Source organism: Nothoprocta perdicaria, unplaced genomic scaffold (genome assembly GCF_003342845.1).
Source record: "Nothoprocta perdicaria isolate Ctin4 unplaced genomic scaffold, notPer1 scaffold_73, whole genome shotgun sequence".
Classification (NCBI taxonomy): domain Eukaryota; kingdom Metazoa; phylum Chordata; class Aves; order Tinamiformes; family Tinamidae; genus Nothoprocta; species Nothoprocta perdicaria.
Window position 1 is genome coordinate 1,233,499 of NW_020456010.1, and position 19,536 is coordinate 1,253,034.

Consider the following 19,536-nt stretch of genomic DNA (forward strand, 5'->3'; position numbering starts at 1 on the left):
TTTTTCAACAACTTGCAATTTATCTTTTCCTTTTAGTTTCATTGCAGACACAAACCCTTTGCAAATACTGTTGCTGCCAGGTAGAGAGGAAACACCATCTCATTCTCAAAATGTTTAATTTAATGGCATAAACACTAAGCTTAGACAAAACAAACTACAGCTTGCAATGAATAGCCTGATCTATTCAGGCTTCTTGCTCCTCTTTCTTAGTGCTTTGGATTTAGGATGTTACCCAGTTCCTCTCTAGTTCATAGAGTGCTCTCTAGCTTATGGGGTAAGCTCATGCTCAAGGTCTTTCCATTCCTCACTCAAACCTCTCTAAAATGCCCTGTTTTCTCCCTGTTACCTTTCACAAACAAGTTAAAGGTTCTCATGACGCCCTTCAAAGCTCTGCCGCTTGGTTAGTTCTCAAGTGAAAAGCAGGTGATTAGGTGCTAATCACAGACATCTCTTCACACCCTGACGGTATAAACTACTGGTCTCTCTCTCTGCAATGCTCTATTCAACACAATATATATGGCACTGCTGTTAGTGCTACCAGCAAATTGCTGTATTCTGAGGAATTTAACATCAAATTAGAAATGCCAGTAGGATAACAAGATTTGGATGCCAAAAATATCAGAAGGTCTCAGATTTATAAAGGGATACGCAACTAGCAGCTTGTAATACTGAACGCAGCCTAATAAAAACCTAACTGTCCTCCTTTGTTTTTCTGCAAGTCCATTTGAGTCTGTGAGTTAAAAACACACACTTGAAAGGCCATGAAAATAAAGCTCTGCCATTAYGGCTCCTACCACATGTGAAAAAAGTTGGAAAGCAAACACTCACCAAAAAATTCCTTCACTTTTCTAAGTGTTGCTAAGTTACCCCATCCTTTCATAAACAAAATCACAGAGCATGTAGGAAGCAGAACAACTGAGATCTTTACTAACTGTGCCACATGCCAGGGTTTTTTTTTGTGCATCTTAATTATTTTTGGCAGACCTACTTTTTTCACACTCACTGAAAGACTGCTAAYGCACCACTGTGTTTTGCTCATTCTTCTAATGACATATTTACCATTCAAATAAAAAGTGTATGATACAGTCTTTTACAAAGTAATATAYCCTAATATGCTAATTTTATTATACTACATGTTATGGCATGTAAAAAGGTTATCAGATATATGAAAGAGCAACTYAGAGGTAATGTTAATGAAGGCAAGGGAGCACATGCCACACTTGAGACACAGCACTGTAAAGATGGACAGTTTCCATATTTGAACTTAGCTACTTTGAGAATATTTGGAACAGATTGGGGAAATAAACAGATTRGCAAATGGTATATATTCTTTTGTAAGATCCTGGATAGAGTCTCCATATGCAATTACAAGCTAGGTTTACTTTAAGAGATTCTTCATCTTTAGCATATTAAAAAAAACATATACATACACCTGCCTATTCCTATAGACATTCACACGCATAAAGCTGTATATAAGCACAAATTGTATTACATGCATGGAGAGGAAAGCAAATGCTTTAATGTCCTGAGAGATTATGCTCCACACCTGACTCTGGCACACCTGAGCATGAACACAGGCAAGCAAATTAAGATCTCCATATTCTAAAGCCACCGAGCCTGAGCAAGTCTTTCCTGCTGCCTCAAACACACTCAGTCAAAGCTCTGCCTAGGTGTCTTTTCTTTCCCAGTATGGGACTGGCGGAGAGAAATGGGAATGTTGTTTATCCCATTTAGGTAACAGATAACAATCAGCATTTGCAAAGTGCTGTGGAAGTCTTAGAGGAAATTCTTTAAGCAGCTGCAGCTATAAAMATCTAAACTTTCAAAGGGCGGAGGTCCATTTTTGAATACTTGCCTTCATCTGTCCTGTTTATCTCGTGTTCAATGAGCCTTGAGCTACTGGGTCTGGAAGGGGGTGTAACAGATGGCTGTAATGAAGGGAGATCATCAACATCTCTCAAGTTTGCAAGCATATCTTGCAGCTTTGACCTGTTGGGTCCTAGCCAGAGAGACAAAAAGTGAAATGGTTTATGCATAATTCAAAACAATTCTACTTCTCACATTAAATATGCTACAACAGCACATGCAACAATGGATCCTTCCTTGTAGTATAAGGTTACCACAGAAAAACTAGTGAGCACCTACTTTTGGTAGTAACTAATCATACAGCATGAAATGAATTTCTGGAAAAAGAAAGTGATGGAAGCAACTGAGAATTGTGAATATACAGTTTTCCCCACATTTAWAACCTCATACTGCTATTTGCATGGAAAGCTGAAGAATGTCTCCAATCGAGTCATGGTACTAACATGATTATTAAAATATTTACTTTTCCAATCAAGTGCAAATATTTGTGAATGTTTTTAAATTTGTGTATCAGATACTTTGTGAAGCACTTTTATAACAACATGATGATTTTAAATTTATTTGTGCAGTTGCGTTGTATCGTGGAACTACATAATCTAAAAAAAAAAATGATAGTTATTTTAATTGGATTCATTGGCCTATTTCCTGAAGCTACGTATGGTGAAGACCCATGCCCTTCTCGACACTTACCTGTACTTTGCTCCATCACTTTCCCACATCCCTGTTTTGACTGTTTTATATAGGACTGAGGCTGAAACATATCTTCGGTAGTTTTTCCTGTTGTAAGTTTAATTAAGAATGGGAAAATGTCTTACCCATAGTCTGTTATGGTTTTTCCTAGACCAGTAAATAATACAGCTATTTTCAAGCAGTATACACTTCTGTCTTAAAACTAGCATCTGTATGCTCTTATGAAACTACTTCACAGGTGTGTTTACTACAGCCTTGCAAAATCATAAGTTTACTAATGCAGTTGCAAACTCTGCTTTGTCCACCCTAACCATAATAATGGTTAATAAACTAAATAGTATTTAACTTGTCTGCCAGAAAATATTACTTGATTGAGGAAAGCAGTAAGATTTTGCAAGATTGTTTTACTACAATATCTGCTTTATATAAAACACAGCATTTTATTTAATAGCAGTTCAGTGTCTAAACACCATTTAKGATCATATTAAAATCATAAAAACATACTTTGTACCATGTAATGTCACAATATTTAGTCCCTTCTTTTTTTCCCCAGACTTCCTTCCTTCTTCACTATGTGCAATATCATGAATAAGTGATACAAGATTGTGATTCATCCTGATTTTTCTGCACTGATGCCCTTCCAACGATGGTTTGTCCATGGAAAGATGCTTAATTTCTGTGCTATGGTAAAGATTTGGTGTCTCAAGATCAAACCTCCATGCAAAACGTACTCTAGATGTGCTGAGTAGCATTTATCTTCATAAAAGAACACCAGATGTCTAATGTTGCCTTACATCAGGTATTTCTCCTCATAAATATTTGATAAAAGATCCAATAGTATCTAGGTCTCTATTAACAATTAAATATTAACTTTATTATCAAAGATAAAGTGCACACAATAGCTCTCCAATAGTWTCATTTCAATAACTTGATTAAAGTATTTCTGCTAAATTAATTCCATWGCTATATACCCTGGCACTACACAGCCCATCACATACTTTAAAAATCACAGACAAGAAATTATAGAAGTAGTTTGTATTGAAGCCATATAGTGATAGGCCCTCTCTATCTTAACCATAAAGGAATTTAGAACTGATTTTGTGAAACATTAACACTCTTGTTGACCAGCTCATCTTCTCATCAGACTTGTAACATCTTCAAGTAACTTAAATGATTCCAAAGATGACAAAAATATTGCACTTATCACTTGAAGAATTTCACTAAGCTACATAACAATTTACTTTTTTTWAAAAAAATGGAGGTTTAGTTTGTGTATTTGATACTGTAATTTCAGGAACATAACCAACAGCTGAGCAGTAGGTTATCATATTTGGCATCAATCAAATACAAAATAAATCAGCCTCAATCAGTGATGTGAGGAACTGACATTTTGGGGATTGGTCTGTATGCCTCTTTGCAAGGGAGGATTTCCTTGGTGATAATAAGCATCTTCCCACAAGGGGAGAAATACCCCTCAAAATGTACTGAGCTACATGCAGCATTTTTGAATTACATCATTCACACATGAAATCTCAGTATGAGTAAATGTTTGAAGTATAGTTGTGAAACAGTTTCATTTTAAACACCGAGCTCAGGAAGGTTTTAAGGCTTACTTAATCGAAAACATTGCTTTTACAAAATGGATTTATGTTTCAAGAAACAAACAAAAAAAAATCTAATACAGGGCTAGAAACTGTATTTCAAATACTGATCATAGCTGTTTTGTTTGGATAAAAATACCCAGCATTTTTAAAGATTGATCCCACACATAAGAAAGCTGATAAATAAATCCTGTGATTATTTACAAATTAACTGATGATCAGAGTTACTTCCTATTTCGAGCCCTGCATAGGGAATTATGATGACAGCATGACTTCCATGTTGTGAATGTTAAGTATAAACAGGGGTAGAAATTAACCTGTTTTCTCCCTCTGTCATCTGATACTCAAGAMAGTTTCTGTTTTATTTTTTTTTCTTTTAATTTACATATCAGGCTTCAAAAGGCCTCCCATGAAACTCACGTGTTTTCACTACGTTATGGTTCTGAAATTCTCTAAGTGAAAATGTGGAATAGAAGTATTAAACCAATGCATTATACATAATAAAAGCACTAGTCACGTTCAAAGCAATCGTTTTGAATTGAACCAACACCCAGTTGGAAGAAGTTTTATCTAATTCAACTATTTATCAGGTAACTTGATTGACTATCATTAATTTCAACCCCTGAGAACTGGTGAAGAGGAAAGCAGTCAGGAGCAGCAAAGTAAAAGAGTAAGTAATTTTAGGAAAACATTGAAAGAGAGATAGAATTAAGGGTGTGAAAGACGTGGGATTTATGATTTTAAGGTGCAATGTTTTCCACTTACTCTTCACCCCCTTTTTCCCCTTGCGCTCCTTTTTGTATTGTTCCTTGAGCTTGGTTATTACTCCCTGGTCCACATTCCACGCTTCAGGCATGAGACACTGGTCTTCCTTTTCTAAACAAAGTGAAACAAACGAAACATCCTTTTTCAATAATGTCACCATGTGATCTCCACTGAAGGAGGCAACAGCTGCTGTCAATGGCATTTGTCTTTTATTTTAAGCAGACAGAAATAGCACCAAGCTCGTGAAAGCTCTAAAATCTCTACTCGCATTYCACTTGCATTTGCTTAGAGTTTTCCTAAAATGAGTTTTTGAAATTAAATTTCTCACATCTAGTCTCTATAAGCAAATACGTATCAGCTCACAAATTTAAGCAACATTTATTTTACAAGAAAGCAGGAAATATTACTCAGCATTTTCTTTCCTTTAGAGAACAAATTGTATCTAAAAGTAACATTTACGTTATTGGTCAACCTAGCTTTACAATATGGGTGCTCTGGCACTATATTTGAAATTTTGATTTCATTGTCTTTGTGATAAGTCATTTATAAAGAAGCAGCATATTTAATAACTTCTAAACATACTACACATTTCACAAAGCTTTGAATAAAATTTTAAAGCATTAAAGCCATGAAATTTCACAAAAGGGGTGAAAGTCTGAGTTGCTATTCTTTGCAAAAACACACTAAACCTGACAACGTGCCTARTCACATGGACAAAAGATCTAGATTAAAATATCTATCTATCTGTATATATATATTTTGTGAATATATTTAATTTGCTTCCCTTGCACCATGCCATAGACAAGAAGTTTCTTCCAAGAAAACAGTATTGAGCGATTTTTGAACACAGAGTGCTACTGAAATTCAACTTGCCAATATATTTTCTCCGTATATTGAAAGACTACATCCAGTATCAAACTTCCTATATGGGGGAACCTTATATGTATAATTGTAATTATATGATATTGACCTAGCAAGGCCAGTAATGGGCCACTAAAAGTTAAAAAGGCTGGGGGAGATGATGTACATGGAGAGGCTGAGAACTGTGTCTGCTCAGCCTTAAGACGCAATGGCACAAAAGAGACCTTGCTGCTGTCTGTGACTGATCCATTGGAAGAGGGCCCCAGAAGGTTGCAAATTCTCCATTCTTGAAGACAGATACTCAAAACTTGATAAGAACAAAGCCCCGAGCAACCTGCTCTAAATGGACTGCTTAAGCAGGAAACTGGACTGGGTGAATATCCCTTTGAATCTTGTAGTTACRGTATATGATCCTATATTCATGTGTGATAAATTAATTCAAGATGTAAAGTCCTGAAGCATTCTTTCAGTAGCTRTTAAAGAAGAGATAGATCAATAAACTGAAAAGAAATAGTCTGTGGCCTAAGTCATGTCCTCTTAATATACATGTCCAATTAATTATCAGTAATGATCAAACAYTGTGGGATGAGAAATTCAAGAAGTTCATGTTTGAGGGGGAAAAAAACAATTGTTTCAAAGACCACATTAAAAGTTCTTATCATGTTTTTCCTTCCCTAAAAGTTSAGATGTTTTGCTTCCTCCAACAACAACAAAATTAGATTTATATTAGGTAAAGCTGTTGTTAGAAAACTACCCATAGCTTAATTTACTACAGAATGTCCCAGGATACTCCCTTCAAGTCCCACAGGTTCTATTCAATTTCACAACGTGGGTCTTGAACTCTCGCAAATGGACTTTATAGTCAAAAAGCAACTGAACTCTTTTGAGTATCTTTGGAATCAAATGCAAGCTACAGACTACTACAATCAATCAATACTGCTTAGAATCAAAAATGAAGAACTTTCTCTGTTAGCTTTTAGCCTCAATAGACAATATTGCTCTCTCCTATGCTACAGACAACAGTTTTGCTTACATCAAATTGACATAAGTGACTCATAATGCCAGTTGCTTGAAGAAGATTATTTTCACAGAGCGCTATCATTAAAGACACAGGTTATGAAATAAAAATAATTTAAAAACATCAATTGTTATAATTCAGAAAGAAGTCTTAGTATTTCTAGAAACAAAACCACTGTTTTCCATGACAGCACCATTTTAATGTTAGACCTTCACTGATTTGGACTCGGCTGTCAATGAAAGTAAAAATAACTTGGACGTGTGAATTTATGTGAGAACAAAAAGCTCCTGTTGCCATACTAACGTTTCAGTAATACGAGCAATAGCTGCACTTGCCAAGAATGAACTGATCAAGCTTTAAACAGAAGAAATACTAGAACTTAAAAATATATTATATAAATATATATATAAAATATATAATTTTACTTAGGAGTAACATTCCTAAATGCATCTGGGGAATGGAACACTGACTGCTATATCTGAAGACATTGAGATTTTAGCTTCTTAAATAGAAAGGCTACATGACATTGAACAATAATTTCAGGTCCACTTCACTGATAATTTCAGAAAAATACAGAACCTCAGAGCTGTTAACCCACCTGAGCATCACAGCTATCATGACTAATTTGTCTGCCAAGGTTTCAGTTTCATTGTAAATGCTAATTACTTCCCATTCATCTTCCATAGCCCCCTCTGTGCTCCCTTACAGGTAAGACTTTCTAGAGCAGCTTAAGGAGGAATCAACTTGCCATCAAAAAATTTAACTACAGTTTTCTTCCTTCTTCCCTTCCCTATACAGCAAGCTGATGCAAAGAAGTTAGGTCAAGGTAAGGTGGATTCTGGCAACCTAGAATGTAGCACATTAACCTCAAAGACACAGAAATTTCCCAAATTGTTCTTTTTGGCTAGAGGACTTAAAATATATACGTACCTTTGCTAAATTASAAAAGAAAATCTGAGCAACACTATAGATTATACTGCCCAAGCTGCTAACATAAGAATAGAGTACAACTAATTCAGTCTTTATGASTCACATTACTCTCTGTATCAAAGTGGGAGGAAGCAGAAGGATGAAATATCTTTCATGCTCGTAATTATAAAATATAGCTTGATCAGAGTCCTTCCTTAGCATGAATCACTGAAGAAAAACCCTCTAATTCTACTCATAAAATTCAATTTTATATTCTTCATTAAAAAAGACAGAAAAGGCAAAATGAGTAAAGCACAAACCTTAGAATTTTTGCATAAAAAGATAGCATACAGAAAAACGAGGATATTACGCCAAGAGGATCTCAGTCTATCRATGAAGGATTTACTGTAGGGATACTCAAAAGGTGCTGCCAACTTGACAAACGACAWTCAGTCAGCTCTGAGCTTAGCACATTTTTTTTTCCTGGCACAGTCCATTATATGGCCTTACCCCAGTCTGTTCCATCTCCTGAACTTCTTGATTCTCCATCACCTTCATCTGAGGTAACCAAAAAGTCAAACTCTTTCAAAGCTTCTTCTGTATCTCTGTCTTCACTGCTGTCAGACAGCACTCTTTTCCTCACAATCTGAAAAGGTCAGGGAGGGAGGGGGAAAAGTTCAATTAAACTAAAAGCACATCTTTATACCTAGTGGTATTATCTCCTCTCTTACACAAAATTCTAACAGGAAGTTGAGGAAGCAGAAAAAGTATATATTAATATGCAAAAATAGAATATACACAGAGATTTTGTTCAAAGTCCAAATGAAATCACCTGTAGAGTTTTATTCCTCTAACAGAATCACAGAATACCTGAGGTTGGCAGGTAGCTCTGGAAACTATCTGGTCCAAACCTCCCTGCTCAAGCAGGCTCAACTAGAGCAGGTTGCCTAATATAGTGTCCAGACAGGCTTTGAGTATCTCCAAGGACAAAGATGCCAGAATCCTTCTGGGCAATCTCCTTCAGTGTTGAAGCACCTTCATAGTGAAGAAGTATTTTCTTATGGTCAGCTAGAAAGTGCTGTTCAGCTAGAATTCCTGCAGCATTTTCACTTTCTGCCCATTGCTTCTCACCCTGTTGCCACGGAGAACCATCAACAATATATCAACAGTGTATCTACACTGATACAGCCTACTAGTCTTTTAAATCCAGTAAAAGTCTCTTTTAATGCATTTTTGGAAATATATATAATGTTTTTGAATGACTTGTGCAAAGCAAATTAGCTCTCTGAAAAGAGCCTTTTAAACTTTCATTCTGACATTACTCCATTGAATAGGCCAAGRTGACACAAACGCACATCACATCGCCAAGTGCAGATTTGCTCAGAATTTGAAAAGATCATTTCATCCCAAACACTTTCTCAGACCTTACCATTATTTAAATACACTGGTTCCACGTTTGAACTGCTTAATCTTTACTAATTCAAAAGTTAACTTGGTAGTTGATTAAAAAAGAAATATTTTGACGAAGGACCTAACAGTATCCTCATTTTGTCTTTCCTTAATAATCACAATAGACTGGCTGCCTTATGGTAAATTAATACATSAAGTGATGCCATTGAAATCTGCAGCAAATTTTTTCTCTCCAAGAAAGAATAAAATTACATTCACCATCGTACTTTGATTTGGCAACTTGATAAGGGTCAGTCCCACAAGAGTTCAATATGTGGACAATATATCCCACAGCTCATGAAGAGAACTGGCTGTTTCCTCTAAATACACAGGACCAATTTCAAGACCTGAAACAATACTAATTAAGCTTGATTGCTTTAGCTGGCATATTGAATATATGAGATGCTTTTACAGAGAAGTTCTTGGACATTAGCTTGCAATCCATGCATGGGTTCTCTAAAATAGATCACAACAACTCAGGATGCCAGTTTCAATTTTTAAGATACGTAACACAGTGAATAAATACTATTTTTGAAAAGAAGAGAATAAAAACATATACTGATAGTATGCACCTATTATATTTCATCAGGTTATATGACCAAGTTACATTACAAATTATAAATCATGGAGGAGTTTTAGACCTTTGACCAAACATTCAAAAAAGAATTGATTACATGTTGGTATTTTTATTATTATACTTTTCTTCCTTTCACAAGCCATTTAAAGAGAAATCTGGTATTTCAGTTCTAGACTCTGCAGGGAGAAATTCCTACAAGTAACTAAGTATTCAGTTTTATATATATATAAACATTCAAGAAATAATACATTTCAATATATATTACATACATAATACCCTCAAACTACACTGAAAATTGTAAAAAATGACACTTTCTGACTTAAAAACTGTATATGGCATATATCAAAAACTGCTATTAAAACGTTCTTAATCTATCACTGTAAACTTTAAAAATCTAATATAGGTGAGCAAGCTCAGCTTGTATGCACAAATCCAGAAATGCACATGTAACTGTTCTTAGGCACACATGCTTGGATAGACCATGCTTAAAAGATGCATTATCGATTTGCATCTGTACATACACAGTTATAAACTTGGCAAATCTTATTAATTTCATACTTTTCCTGTTCTTCACAACTTTTTCAATTATTTTTTCCACTCACTGTTGAGGTATCAATGATTGTTTTCTCTCTTCCTTCAATATCTTCTTCGTCTTCTTCATCACTGAAGTCTGCAGCTGCATTTTCAAGAAACTTGAAGGTCTCTAGCAGAGAGGCAGAGTCGGTCAAATCTGGTTTCCTAAACAACAAGAACAACAACCACCATCACAAGTCAGAAGAAGTCAGAAAGAAGACACTTTTGCATTTGCAGTCTGTTCCATTTTATAATATCGAAAAACACATGAGATTAAAGTAGGCCTACAGGCAAAAATGGATTATGAGAGGTAACAAAGGTTGTTATCCATAAGCTACCTTACCACAAACAGCAACTTAGCGTCATACATCTGCAATTTCCAGCACAGGCACTTAAATTTCTGATGCAATTTTAAAGCACTATCTGTCTGATATTTGCCCCAGAGCAATATCAGTGTTGATATATCTGCATTGGAAGTTGCAGCAGCAAGGACATCAGTTACATCTTCTAGTTGGCCTCCCTCATGTTTCAGGATAGAGCAAGATTTTGCTTCTGCTACCTGCAATATTCCCCACTCTGCTGGGAAACACTGGCCTCTAGACCTCTCCTTCATCAACTTTTGTAGAATTTGCTACTATAAAACTATAAAATGGAAATATCCCATAAGTAACTCAATAATGTTTAAGGCGATAGGAGATGTTAACATTAAAGGAGTAAACCTTGAGTAAAGTCATGACTGTCAGCACTGGCAGAAAATCAGGCAGTGCCTCAGGGGTAGGAACCACAAGGGTTGTCACATTAACAACCAAAGAAGAATCCAAGAAGTGGGATTAGAACCATTAGTCAAGAAACTAATGATGAATGTATCATTAACACAATCCTAAAATCAATATCAGGTAGATGCTTTCTATACATAAGACACACCACTAATTCCTCAAAGTTCTAGTTGTGTTTTTATTCCAATAAGGACTTCAGGAAAACCTGAATCTACATTCTTTATAAGCATTTAACATAGTTTTAAAAGATGACAGACTTCACAGTAAAGTTTTCTTACCTTTAATCAGTGGTCTGTTTCTCACAGCTCATGACTAAATTCCCGTCATCTTGATTTTCACAACCACCGAGAACACAGAAGTCTCTCTTTCCACAACTGCAGTTCTAACTGTTTTTGTCCAGTCCTCCTTACCTGGTAACTACCAGGRGCCTCTCTACATTCCCCTTTAGCTAAATCCATTCCATAATGGCCTGTTCGGTCAACAAGACCACAWGGTAACAGGAGGTAACAGGAGGTCTTAACAGCTCCCTGCTGTAGGGTGAACATCCAACTATCCGTCCTGTGCCACTGACCCCAGCATTCCTTCCTATTTAGGGGAAACACTAAAGGGAAAAGCTGTGATGCACAGCCAGGTGTGGTATCCAGGATATCTGTCCTCCTGCCCTTTTTTCCATTCATCTGTTCATGGAATAAAATATCCAGGAGGATCTCATTTTTCCATTTGAAATTCCAGATACGCAGCAGTTCTGGGCCGTGAGCACAATGTAGCATGAGGTACTGTGGTCTTTCTCAGTCACCACTTTTACCGAGATTCTTCCTTTCAGTTTCCATCTCTTACCTTAGAYGACAGTAATCTCAAGCATATTTTCAATTTGCCTTGCTTCTTGCAATATTTTACCCCTCCTGTTTCTAGGACATATCTGAAATAATGCCATAATAGTGTTTGTTCTCTTCTCCCTTACATAATGACTACATCGGCAGACTGCAAAACCTGAMGAATCTGTAGCAATAATGTACATTTTCACAAAAATCCTACGGGACTGTTATTCTGCTGCTTCCAACTAAGCTTGTCCTGTGCTTCACTTAACTAAGGTATTGATTTTTAACAGACTGCTTGTGTCCTAGTCAACATTGAGTAGATTGAAMCGTCCTTCTGCAACTGTATGTGATTTTCTCCTGTGTATTTTGCTGTTATTTAGAAATTTGCCATTTAAGAATGTCATGGTTGTTATTCCCCTCAGGCAACGATCACAGACATACTACAGTAAACAGCTATATACCAATTAATAACAAATGTAGAACAAAGTTTTAATTTAGAGAACTTGCTGTTAAGAACCAAATATCTATTTACAGGTCCCTAGTATTTGCAACAGTTCATACCCAGATTACTTAGATTCTATATTCCTTTGATTTTACCTCAGGCTCTCATAACAAAGTTCAAAGCAACTACCAGAAAAAGTGGTATCTTCTYTAAGTGACTATAACTATCACATACTTCAGCGCACAGGATATATACTCAATTTTGTGTACCTCCTTTCACAGAGGAGGGACAGAGGAAGGTATCTTACRTACAGGAAACACAGAGGCTAATCACATATTTCAAAACTCCTGCACAGAACAAAAATGTACCCAGTCAGCACAGTACCATAAAAGGTTTCTTCGAAGAAAGCTCAGGGGAACAAAAAAGAAATCAGAAGAGTCAGAACATCTGAGCCATTTAAAGGTTCCGTAGATAAAAGGAGCTTCAAGCTCACAGGCTGATTACCTGTATCACCTGTATTAACCCTGTATTACCTGTATTAACAGTCTACCAACTGGAACTCATAATGCTCTATCTACAGTATTTTTCATTCTTTAGTGGTACACAACACATTTCTGATACTACTGTCAAAAGAAACACTTAAGAATATGGTAAAAATGTATCACAGAAAATGCCTAGACTTGATCTCTGTTAGGTCTGTGACTGTGGGACGAAGCTTCCTGGGGCACCATCTTTCAGCTCTTACATTTACTTCTCTTACAGAGTCATTCATGATGCAACTAAAGAATGCAAAAATGGCAAAAACWTTCATATAGATAAGGCAGTGTAATGAACTACTTTATAACATAATTTAGAAAAACAAAAGCAAACAAGCAAACAAAAAAACAGTTTCAGTGCTCTTACAACATAGAATACTTAAAAATTTGTAATAGTAATAATGGTTCAAAGAACCTGGGGGAAGGTCAAAGCAGGAACTGGTGTGGGAACTGTCATATTACAGGCACGAGTGGTGCAAGACTACGGCAAGATACAGGAAGGGCTGCAAATACAGGGGGACAGCACAGCCCCAAGGCCCAAATCTACGTAGGKGACAGCATCATTTCCATGGTGCATGGACCTTGGCAGTGCTTCTTCCCCAGCTATACTGTGAAAAGAAAGACTAGGGGGAGAAGGAGCCAAAAAGGCCRGACAGCAGGAACAGCTGGAGAAGCTGCCAAAGCAGCGACCCCGAAACAGCCCTATTTGTGCCGGATTCCCTCCACCCTGTGCTCATCAGCAACTTGTTCGGAATCTCTGCTCCAGCAGCTCCTCACGCTTAGCTCCCCTGGAGCAATATAAGCCTCCTGAAGTCACAGCAGTATTATTCTCCTCAGAAGCATGAGGTTGCCAGAATTTTCTACAGCTATAAATGCTCTGAAAAAAAAACTCATTTTAAATTTTTATCTTATCGAGSTCCAATTATTCAGTTTTGACTTCTTGGCCCCTCTAGGATTAAAAATAATCTTAATCTCTTCCCATGAAATCAAAAAAATACAGTTTCTACATATTCTACATACACTGTTTATAGTATTCATGCATCTTACTGGCCCATGCATCCAACTCTTTTTGCCCTGCAGTCACGGCTCAAGACAAAGTATTCCGCATTAAATACAGTCGACTGACATCTWAATATTTCATAACATTTCATATTAGGAGCTTAACATAAATCTCAGTTTTGACTTCATGAAAAGTAATATATTCACTTTTTTCTGTAAGTTACGTTGCAACTAAGCCATCATATCGATGATATCTTTCCTGCTCCTCCTAACACAATCAGGGCATTTTATATTGTAAAATCATGTTCAACATGGAGTAAAGTCAGATTACAGAGAATTATTTTCTTTGTAATACACAAATTCAGTATTTCTATTGTCATCCTTCCCAGTCCTGCTAGTAACTCTCAGGAGAATTTCTGTGGCAGTGTCCAGGAAAACAATCCTGAGCTCCATGAACTGTCCAGCCGCAGAGCCATGCGCTGCCTCGCTCCTTCCTGCTCTCCCAAAGGAAAGAGTCCAGGGCTAGTTTTTTCCATCCAAGAGAAACACAAGTTACTTTAAATAATGGCAGATTTTATTGATAAAATTCAAAAGCAGGAAGAAATACCACAGTATAACGTCAAATAAATACAGGCTTGACTTGGCTTGGGAAATGCAAATGGGGCCTGCTGTAGGAAATGGCGGCGCCTCTCGAGGGGTGGCTCCAGCGCACCCTGAGGGCGCTTGGAGGGCTCCCTGAGGCCCGCAGGCCGCGTGGTGCTGCCCACAGGCCTCACGGTGATGCCCGCAGGCCTCACGGTGATGCCCGCCACCTTTCCCCAGCCCCCAAGGTCTCTTTCCACCTGCCATCTGCTTCGCGCGTGAGGCAGCAACGCACGCTGCGCTTCCTTGAGCCACTTCTGGCGCTTCAGTTGCCTCCTACCATCAAACCACGTGTTAGTGGGAGGTCATCGTTCTTACTACTCATAGAATTCTGTCTTTTTCATGTTCTAATCCAGTCTCTTCTATGTGGCTGGTTGAATTCTCTCTTTCAAACTGTACAAGTACATGCACGCACATTCAATTCGCTTCCTTTCTATGACAACTGCCTTCAAGGAACACTTTGAGAAATTTCAAATACTCTTAATTGCTTTTTCATAATGCAGTACAGAAAATATCAAGTTACCAATCTACAAACTGCTGGATACTTATAAGCATCAAACTTTACACACAAAATAAACACTGGACAGGCCAGACAGTCTGTCACAATCTTCTTGAAACTTCTTATAAATCCACACCACACAATGCAAGAGCCAGGGCAATACGTATTACAACTGGTAAACACCACTTACAAAATGGTTTGGATGTAAACTGCAGCTGTTAAGGAATGCCACTTATAAAGGAAACGTCACTTGACTTGCCAAATCTAGTCAGATAAGCAAACTATGTCTAATGAAATTTTATTTTCTAAATAARAATAATAATAAAAAAATCAGTACCAGAAGAACTGAAGCAACTTTTAGAAGTTATTTCCTCATTTACCTCCCCTCTCTTAGCTTCTCTTTCTCCCATTGCACAACTTCTCTGCGCCTTCCTCCCTACTCCTGAGCTATGAGTCTTATGTGACATTTCCAAGAAGCAGCGTTCAGCCCCTTAAGCCATGTGCTTATGAGCCAATGAAGGGAAGAGTGCTCTCACTGGTGCTACTTTCTTCACACATATCTCAAATTTATTTATTCATTTATTTATTCATTTATTTATTTCTCTCCTGCTTCAATGCAACCATTCAAAGTGTCTAGGTCCAGCCAAAACCAGTTATCTTTGAAACACTGGTTAGGTCACTGCAAGATAGAAGTAAGGAAAAAAAGGAAAAAAGATGGAAAAACAGCAGTAAAGGAAATAAAGCACTTTTTTTAATTCAATATTTTGATCTTCCTCATGGCAGATGTTACCTTAGGTTATTAAAGTCAAAGATCTTTTTCCAATAAACCATTTTATAAGTGAGCAAACACACAACATTCATAAGCCTATACACATTCATCAGCCAGTATGCAGCAGTCTCATTAAATGTGTCAGTGTTAATAAGATTTAGGGAAGCAAAAGAGTTATTCAAGGCCTTCTAATGTAAAAAACATGTTCACTCGCTGAAGTCTCAACTGGAATGATTTATTGTTCATGAGAAAGATAAGGTCTAATTTTAATCTCTGAAAACATCTTGGAATTTGTTCTCAAATGCTTTACTTGACATTTATTGCTTTTCTGCTCAAGTAAAATATATGCAGTAGAAATAACATGTGGTTTCATGGTAGGGGAGGGAAGGCAGGGGAGGGAAGGCAGAAGATCAGTGTCAGACTGATGTATCTATCAGTCTTCATTTTTCTTTCAAAAAGTTTCCATTGGCTCTTTTAAAAGACTTCTAATCATCAAACTCTTGGCAAGAACTGAATCAGCAAGATAAATTATCTACGTTGTTTTTATAAACGCACACACACACGTGTTTATATGCATAGATATGCTTGGTATCTCCTTGTCCTTTTCCAGCAGGATTGCTTCATTAGGTTCTCTGCTACTTAGCTCAAACAGTAGTCAAAAACCTTCAGAAGACAAACCAAACTGACTGCTTAGGTTTCAGTCAAGGTAAAGCAATCAGAAATGAAGTAATATATGAACTGAAGGTACTCGAATACTCTCAGGTTTCCAAGGCTACAACTGACATTTAGAGTGGCTCTCATTTGTGTTAAAATTTGCTGGGGAAAGGACCCATTCCTCTCACTGCAGGTGTTAAGAACTTCAACTGTTAATGTAAAGTTATTATTTTAGTATTCAGTTCTAAGTCCGATCATGCCAAGTGGTACTTATCTGTTGTAATGCAAGCGAGCTGATTTGAAGAAACTGAAAAGAGATCGCCTTTTAAATTCCATGAAATAAGTGGAAAGAGGACTATATCTATGCCAGTTTATCAAAATAACATTTCATTTATGGAATCAAAATCTTCCAGGGCGCATTCGAAATCCACATGATGTCTTGAGTGCTAAAGTTTTCATGAGGATCTGTACATTAGCAAATAAATAGGCAGTGTAAGAATACAAATATTTGGCTACAGGTGTAGTGGTAAGTAACACACAAAGACTGAAGCTACTTTACCTAAGAGTAAGAAAAGAAACTGAGTTGGATTCAAAGCAGCTGGTTCAACATCGTACCAAAGAAGAGACAAGCAAATGTGGAGAACTAAAGTAAACACAAGCTTTTAAGATATCCAGCAAAGTATTTGCCCTGCAGTAGCAAGGCCCTAAACTTTCAGGTGCTGCAGTAAGAGCAGCCAGTTGATAAYAACAGCCCCAAACATCTCACAAGCCTCTGTCCAACAGGGCTCAAGCACCGCACACCAGCGCCCGGCTCCTGGTCGGAGCACACGAGGAGTGTCCTCATCTTCACCTGCCTTCATCTCTACCTGCCAAGCAGTACATACCTCACACRGCCTTGGGGATCAGGGGAGGAGAGCCATGGCTAACCCTTAAATAAAGGCATTTTGGAAAAAAAAAAATTAGAAAAAAAGCAAGTGTGTGCATCTGTGAGAACTGAGGCAGATGAGCGACACTGCTGAAGGAGGCCGGGGCTGAGGGGCAGCGGCCATCTCTGTGACAAACAGCGTGTTGGGCTTGCAGAGAAGCTTTGCGAGAGTCAGGCCCAACGTGCGTCAGCCCTTGGGCTCAGCACAAATCAGTGTCCCGCTATTCACCACTTCACTTTCACCGAGAAGGTATCAGTCGATGACTTTAAAGGATATTCAAAGCAAAATGGAAAATTTGATTTCCCTTTCTGCTGTCCCCTCTCACCCCCCAAAGAGGGAACCATATGGCAGCATGAAGCATCATTTTTTACTTTCTTCAGAATTCATCGAACAAGCTTTCCAGTCATACGGCTGACAGTTTAGCCAATCTGTTCTTTCTACAATTTACATTCCTGCACGAAGAAATTCTCATGAACATCTATGCCTAATGTGCCCTCTGTTTTGCTCTTCCTGAAACTCTGCATTATATCATTTTTCCTTCTGTTTCTCACTGTGCTATTTTTTCCCACTCTGCGATAGGTTATCTCCATCACATTCACCCATGTTTCTGCCGAATTCCTATTGATTTGTCTTTGTGTCTCACCCACAAACTTTTTCTTCCTGCATTCCTTTTAGTCCACTTCTCACATTCTTCCTACACATATGTACTTTAAAAAAAGAAATCAAGACTTTGGAAATTTGTAGTCCTGTCTGGACCTACAGTTCTACGCAGTTCTCCCAAGATCAAACAAATCAGCAATGTTCTGGGTGCTGCATTTCCTCTCATTAACACAGATATTAATTTTTAAACTAGACTCATTTCCATGCATTATATTTTGCCCTGAACTCTGTTCTTCAAAGACAATTTTAATGTCCTTGGGTTGACCTGTACTTCCACATTGGTGGGCATTTGATATCAAGGTTTCCCTCACTGAAAGTTTGGAGCTACAAAATTCGCCCAGTAGCGCTGGCTTTGGTAGCCCACACGGGCCTGCGGCAGCGGGAAACCTTTCTCACAGAAAGGGTGTGAATTTGTATTTTGCAGTTGTCCCAATGTCCAGTGATCTTGGCAAGCCCATGTATGCTGTTGATCTTTTGAGGATGATACTAAAGCTTTGTGKTTTTTTTCCTCCTGTTCTTCCAAACTCTCACCATCACTTTCCTTCTTTGTCTCTACCAAACTAGTGTTCTTGCTCTCCAGCAAGTGCTCTTTACCCTCCTTTAAAAATTCTGAGCTTGCTGGGACCCTAATCCTCCTCACCCTTTACGTGTACACTAGGAATAAGAGGAGGCTACTAAAGAACTGCCAGGTTCTTCTCTCTCCATGAGAAGCAAGCAGCCTAGGAGCAGTGACACTGCCTCACTGGGTGACTTTCCTCTGCTAAATTTTTCCCAATTCTGACAACAAGATTTAAAAAAAAAAAAAGCTACATTTTGAACACTCTGCAGGAATCCCACCTAGGATCTGGAGAGCACATGCTTTAAGCCTTAGTCACCTATTCAGTACTGACACACTTTAGAAAGAAGCAAGCCTATCTATCCTTAAGTAATGCTAATAATAGGTTGCACAGGCAATAGATAAGCACCTCATCTCCTTTCTGTTTTCCAGGCTGCCATAAAGSTACACTGGGAAATCTCAGAGGCAAGTGATAACGCAGTGAGAGGAAGTAAATAATGCCATACACTAGAAAAAAAAACAYAGAGAAGCACAAATTTTTACACCTTCTGCTAAGATGAATGTGCTATGAAATAATGGGCAGTCTCTGCTAGGAGGAAAGCCACTTCAGTGCCTTCTGCACTGAAAATTCAAAAATGAACTGAATGGGTACTAAAACATCCAGAAGAACCATAACATTGAAAGAAAGTCTTAGATTCATCTTTACCAGGACTTTTTAACATAAAAAACTCGATGTTTTCCCTCCAATGGGGGACCTACCAGTTGATACTCAAACCCCAAAACAGCCCATGAAGATGGACACGACTATGTTGAACAGGCTCTCCCGAAACCTCTTTCACTGTAAAACCTCGGAGTCAGGCCTCACACACATCACATATCAAAACAYTGCCCTTGGCTTTCTAGTACCGTTTGCCACCTCATGCATTACCAGCGAGATGAAAACAAAGCTT

General features: G+C 37.7%; 1 protein-coding gene across 3 annotated transcripts in view; it reads right to left on the reverse strand.

Annotated features, from left to right (window-relative positions):
* STRN (striatin) overlaps positions 1-19,536 on the reverse strand; it is a 46,048-nt gene that overhangs the window by 14,010 nt on the left and 12,502 nt on the right. The window contains exons 5-9 of one of the 3 annotated variants that reach the window (XM_026051214.1): positions 10,339-10,474; positions 8,221-8,356; positions 4,923-5,033; positions 2,557-2,643; positions 1,856-1,999 (exon numbers count right to left, since the gene is read on the reverse strand). In XM_026051214.1, the coding sequence (XP_025906999.1) occupies positions 1,856-1,999; positions 2,557-2,643; positions 4,923-5,033; positions 8,221-8,356; positions 10,339-10,474 (614 nt within the window). The remainder of the gene's footprint in view (positions 1-1,855; positions 2,000-2,556; positions 2,644-4,922; positions 5,034-8,220; positions 8,357-10,338; positions 10,475-19,536) is intronic. The other 2 variants (XM_026051212.1, XM_026051213.1) reach the window with 2 other exon arrangements.